This window comes from Grammomys surdaster, unplaced genomic scaffold (genome assembly GCF_004785775.1).
Source record: "Grammomys surdaster isolate TR1022 unplaced genomic scaffold, NIH_TR_1.0 1149, whole genome shotgun sequence".
Taxonomy (NCBI): Eukaryota; Metazoa; Chordata; class Mammalia; order Rodentia; family Muridae; genus Grammomys; species Grammomys surdaster.
In genome coordinates, this window is record NW_021605568.1 from 689482 (window position 1) to 695717 (window position 6236).

The window sequence follows — 6236 nt, forward strand, 5'->3', positions numbered from 1 at the left end:
GGAGGGAGGGAAAATAAAAAGAGAAAGAAGAAGGGGTGGAAAGAGAAGATGTGCAGACATATATGATGGCAGACGCCTCTAATCCTAGAGGGGTCACTGTGAGTCAGAGGCTAGCTTGGACTACATAGCAAATTCCAGGACAGTCAGGGCTTCGTAAAGAGATCATGTCTCAAAAACCTAACCAAAACTAAAAATAATTAAAAAAACAAAAAACAAAAAACAAAGCCATGCAGACTAGGGATGAAGCTGAGTGGTACAGAGTGCTTACCTACCTCACATGAAATATCTCTGTTCTCACAAACACACACACACACACAGAGGGGGGGGGGACACCAGGACACAGAAACACACCCAAGCATGATTGGCTTCCCTTCCCTCCCCCTGAGATGCACACTTACCTCACATACATAGCCCCCCATGTAACCACGGCAGGTGCCCCCATGCTGGCAAGGCTGGGCTGTGCAGGGATCCACCTCGTGTTCACAGTGACTACCAGTACGGCCCTCTGGACACACACAGTAGTGGGAGCGGTCCTTGTCCATGCACTGTCCACCTCCCTGACACAGCTGCTCCAACCGCACACCTGAGAAGCAGAGAGTGATATCAGTCATAGAGGTGGCCATGCCACCTTTCCTATTCCAGCCACATCACACATGCATCCAACATCCCTGCTGGCATCAATCTGTACTGTCTCACCCACATTCCAAAGGGCTGTCAGGCAACTTGTCAGCTAACCTGGTCTCTTTCCACTGCTTTGATGACTCTATCAGTTCAGTCACACACACACACCCAGCTGTCTCACCGTGAGGGATACAATCACATTCTGGCCAGCTACTCCACAGTCACACACATAGGAACTACACCCCTCAGTAGTCCCATATGTTGCGTGACACTCTCATTCGGCTTATACCAGCAAGAGGTATACACTGCCCTTCAGCCCCACACACACCACATGCTCCCCTCACCCATCTGGGCTGCAGCCTCCATGCAGGGTAGGCTTTGTACATCACATAGACGGCCACTCCATCCAGGCGGACAAATGCAGTAGGCCCCAGTCTGGACACAACGACCTCCATTCTGACAGGGTGCCTGGCTGCACCAGTCCACTGGGTTCTGCAAAAGAAACCTTCGAGGTCAGGGCTGGGAGAGAGACCCTAGAAACAAGATGGGCTTATCTCTTCATGATGCCCCACAGGTACCCCCCTCAATTCTGGACTCTTTCCCCAAGGACCTCACACACCTGACACTGACTCCCACTGAAGCCCTGTCGGCAGGTGCATTCAAATCCTGGGTTGGTGGGGTTGCAGATGCCCCCATGCAGACAGGGCCGGGAGAGGCAGGGGTCAGCTTCATATTGGCAGTGTGTGCCTGTGTAGCCAGGACGACACAGACAGCTGAAGGAGTTCACGCCATCCACACAGGTCCCTCCATTGAAGCAGGAACTGGAAAATAGGACAAAAAGGTCAAGCTCCACCATCTTAAAGACAACCCCGACCCCTCTAAGTGCTTCCCAATTTCAGACCCTTGCTATCCTCAACAAGCTAAAGATCTCACCTGGTTCCTTCACCAGTGGACCCTACCTCAGTCTAGGCCTCAAAAGAACTGGAGTCTGTGACTTCCAACCAGCCTTGCCCATTCCGTCAGCCATGTGCCATCATCATCAGAGCCCTCAAATAGATGAGGCCCTCTCTGGTCCCCCTTCCGTCATAGGCCCCTGAGTTTCCAGCCCATGCTCCACTTACCTAGGGCTGCAGTCCAATAAGTCATTCTCACAGTGGAAGCCTCCATAACCAGGTGGACAGGTACAGGTAAAGGAGGCCACATGATCAGTACAGGTGCCTGGACCACAGGGGCTGCTCAGACATTCATCCACATCTCGAGCACAGTGCGGACCAGCAAAGCCATTGAGGCAAGAACAGGAAAAGGAGCCCACACCATCCTGACAGGAGCCACCATTGAGGCACGGGTCTGCAGTGAGCAGAAAAGAAATCTGGTCATTCCCTATGCCCACACCAGCCTGGCCTGACCTAGCTATGCTTTACACAGAGGAAGACTCAGGAAGAAGCCAGAGGAGACAGTCCTTTTTGTTTGCTTGCTTGTTTTTGAAACAGAGTCTTACTATGATGTAGCCATGGCTGGCCTTGAACTCAGAGATGAGTCTGCATCTGGCTTCTGAGTGCAGAAATTAAAGGTGTGTGTGTCCCAGCCTAGAAGGGACACTCTTGGTCAGAAATAAAAGTTTGTCCCTATGTGTGGTCAACCTCCCTCTACAAGGTGTCCTTTGACCATCACATGAACGCCATGGCACACATGTGTAATACATATACGAGTAAATAAATGTAAAAAAAAAATTTTTTTTAAAAAAAGCCCCTTTGAGCTATAGAACTGGCCCTACCTATTCTGAAGTTCAGAATCTATAAATTCGATCAGTTAGATGAACAATAGCAAAAATCAGAGATTACCCAAGGACAGAACATGCACAGTATTTTCTTGTTGTTTCCTAAACAACAGAGTATAACAAACACATACATGCTATGTACATTGTACTTGTTAGAGAGACCAGCAAGATGGCTTTAACAGGTAAAGGTGCTTGTCCACATGGGACTCCTGCCTGAGCTCAATCCCTGGAACCCACATGGTAGAAGAAAAAATCAACTCCTGCAAGCTGTCCTCTGGCCTCTGATGTAGCATGTTCGTGCACACACATATTTATTCATTCTCTCTCTCTCTCTCTCTCTCTCTCTCTCTCTCTCTCTCTCTGTCTCTCTCTCTCTCTCTCTCTCTCTCTCTCTCTCTCTCTCCCCTCTAATTTAAATTAAAAATGAAGTCTGAGTTGATGACATGGCTCAGCATGGGTAAATGCACCTGCCACCAAGCCGAACATCCTGAGTTAGAGCACCAGATCCTACAAGGACTATACTGTCCTAGGACCTCCACACATGGTGCATACACACCTACACACATGCACACAATAGTAAGTAAATATAAACATTTTAAAATAAAAAATAAGTTATCTAGAGATGATGTAAGTCATCTGGGAGGATATGCAGAGGTTATTTGCAACAGTAAGCCATTTGACAATAAGGGACTTAAACACCCATAGAGTCTGTAATCCATGAAGGCTGTGGGGCTGATCTCAAAGTACCAAGGAATACTTGTAGTGGTACTGCCTGCTCTAATTCCTGAGCTCGGCACAGGTCTGTGGTGATGAATGTAGCTACTACTAGCCAGATGAGGTTAACAGGCCTTGATATCGCATCCAGTCCAAATAAAATAAGCTGCAAATGTAAAATACATTTAGCAAAATTCAAAATTTTGAGGTCTTATATGTGGAAATGAAAATATTTTGCCATAATAGCTTAAATAAAATATATTTTTAACTTTTCGTTACATTCTTAGATTATTATTTATTTGTGTGTGTGTGTGTGTGTGTGTGTGTGCACATACATACACATGCACATAACAGACGTGTAGAGATCAGAAGATAACTTGTAAGACTGACCTAGGTTCATCAGGTTTAAAGGCAAGAGCCTTTCCCTGAAGAGTCATCCCACCAGCCCATCACTAATTTATATAGTGGTGCTGAGGACAGAACATGCATGAGGAAAGTAACAGCTGTAGGAAAGTCAGGAAACAACACAGTGCCAAGAACCTAGTATGACTTGATGGGTGGGTTCCCTGGGGAAAGAAGCATCCCAAAGACTCCTGCACTTACTGGGGTCACAGTCGTCAATGTCCTGATCACAGAAAGGGCCAGTGTATCCCCCATGGCAGATGCACCTGAAGCTCCCCGGCAGGTTGGTGCAGGAACCATGGGGGCCGCAGGGTGAGGCACTGGCACACTCATTCACATCCTGCTGACATCGTGGGCCTGGAGGTGAGAGGGCAAGCAATTAAAGTTACAGGGGTAAAGTGGGGTCTGAGGATGCTGCAGCTCAAGAACCTGAAGGCCGAGGCAAGGAAAGGCAAAGACAAGCCACTGTCCCTGGACATTTGGCACATGCCACTCCTGAACTATATTCCGCCTATCTCTTTAGTTGTTGAGAACATACTCTGAAGTCACCCCTTCAAAAACTTGTCATCAAATGTCAGGTATCCCAGCATCCTCAGTTCCATATGGCTCCCTCTTATCCTGAGCTGACTCAGATGGGCTGTGAATGTCTGGATCCAGCTGTCTTTCCCCAGAATGAGGCACTGTTGAAGGCAGAGCAGGGATGAGTCCCCTCTGGGCTCCCCGGCATTACCAATATGGAGCAACATGCAGAAGAGGAGGAAGAGGGGAAGAGAAAGATGAGGAGAAAGAAGAGAGGAAGAAGAGAAGAAAAAGGAGAAGAGGAGGACATTAGTGTACCTTGCCAGCCTGAGGGACAGGAACAGACAGTCAGCCGGTTAGGGTCAGACTCACAGTGACCTCCGTGCTCACAGAGGCTTGGGGTACAGGGGGACAGCACCTCACACTGATGGCCTGTAGGGGGCAGATAGTTTAGACGGTCTTGAAAGACTCACTGCTCCCAACTCCCCCATCCCTGAGTCCCCACCCTGATATTTAGAAAAGACAAAAAAGAGAGAGATGGAAGGAAGGAAGGAAGGAAGGAAGGAAGGAAGGAAGGAAGGAAGGAAGGAAGGAAGGAAGGAAGGAAATGCAGAAGGGGCTAGAAAGATGGTTCAGTAGTTAAGAGCACCTCATGCCCAGTCATGAGGACCAGAACTCAGACCCTCCCACCTACATAACAAACTGTAACTCCAGCTGTAAGTAGGAAGAGAACAGGAAGATTCCAGGGACTCACTGGCTTCCAGTCTACCCAAGACAGCACAAACAGGTTCAGGGAGAGACCCTGCCTCAGAAAAATAGGTAGAGAGTGAAGAAGGATGACACGCATGCCATCTTCTGGTTCTGGCCTCCACACACAGACATATGTAACAGAGACATGCAGGACAAAAAGAGCTAAGCAATGCTTTAAAAAAAAAAAACAGCAGAAAAGAAACATGAGAAACAAGAGTGCCGATGCCCTGGGGAGGAATATAGGGACACACACCCTGGAATCCAGGGGCACAGGTGCAGCGGAAGCCTATTCCATCACTGGTGCAGGTGCCACCAGCCTGGCAGGGCTGGGACTCACAGGCATCTGGAGCCAGGCTCTGGCTGCAGCGGGGGCCACTCCAACCGGGCTCACACACACAGCGGAACCTGGTAGGGGAGACAGTGAGGTGTGGTAGGTAGCTGGAGACAGCAGAAGAGGGGCCGGGAGTTGGAAAAGGGACTTACCCGCCTGGTGCATCATGGCAGACTCCATGAGTACAGGGCTTGTGGGCACAGGGATGGTTCGTAGGTAGGCAGAGTGGAGGCAGGGAGCCAGGTGGACAGAGGCAGTGGAAGCCATTTTCCCCATCCACACAGGAGCCACCCTCTCCACACGGGCTGGATACACACTCATTGATCTCCATGTTGCAGAGGGGCCCTGGGAAGCATACAGGCAACTTCATTCCAAAATGAAGACAATGGTACCAACTGAAGGAGAGGGAACACCCTGTTCTGTATCACACAGCTGATCCTGACCTCACTCTGCTGACAGAACAAGGGAGCATCTTTCCCTCTCTCTCTCTCTCTGCCTATCTCCCTTCCTCCCTCCCTATCTCCATCTCCCCTTTCTCTCTTTCTGCTTTTTAAAAAGATTTGTTAATATTTATTTATTTATTTATTTATTTATTTTATATGCATGCTTGCACGTATGTTAGCGCATCATGCTGTGCTCCTGGTGCCCATGGAAAGCCAGCAGAGGATGTCAGACTCCTGGGACTGGAGTTATAAGCGGTTGTGAGGCCCACTGACTTGTGCCTACACAGAACCTTCTATATTCTAGGATCTTTGGTGCAGAAAGGTACTCTGCATGCTACCACAAGAGAACCATAAGCAGCAAGCCAGCCACAGCCCTTTGATCTACAGTGGCGTGCTGCCTCCAAGATGCGCTAGGGTAGTGGCGGCACAAAGCTTGTGAGAGCAACCAACCAATGCCTGATTTGACTTAAGGCCCACCTCACAAGATGGAACCCATACCCAACACTGCTTCAGTGACCAAGAGCCTGAGGCTAGATAGCCCACAGGGCTAGGGTAGAACCAAATACTACTAGTCTTAACAGGAAAAAAAGTGATGATAAAATGACTCCTAATACCTCACAGGTCAGTGCCATCATTACATCATCACATTACATCATCACATTACATCATCACATTACAT

The 6236-nt window shown here is 48.7% G+C and overlaps 1 protein-coding gene across 1 annotated transcript in view; it reads right to left on the reverse strand.

The window, feature by feature from the left end:
• Positions 1 to 6236, reverse strand: part of Notch3 (notch receptor 3) — a 44733-nt gene that overhangs the window by 25017 nt on the left and 13480 nt on the right. The window contains exons 13-20 of the mRNA XM_028783527.1: positions 5267 to 5459; positions 5037 to 5188; positions 4352 to 4465; positions 3716 to 3871; positions 1743 to 1968; positions 1241 to 1442; positions 966 to 1113; positions 399 to 583 (exon numbers count right to left, since the gene is read on the reverse strand). Of these exons, the coding sequence (XP_028639360.1) occupies positions 399 to 583; positions 966 to 1113; positions 1241 to 1442; positions 1743 to 1968; positions 3716 to 3871; positions 4352 to 4465; positions 5037 to 5188; positions 5267 to 5459 (1376 nt within the window). The remainder of the gene's footprint in view (positions 1 to 398; positions 584 to 965; positions 1114 to 1240; positions 1443 to 1742; positions 1969 to 3715; positions 3872 to 4351; positions 4466 to 5036; positions 5189 to 5266; positions 5460 to 6236) is intronic.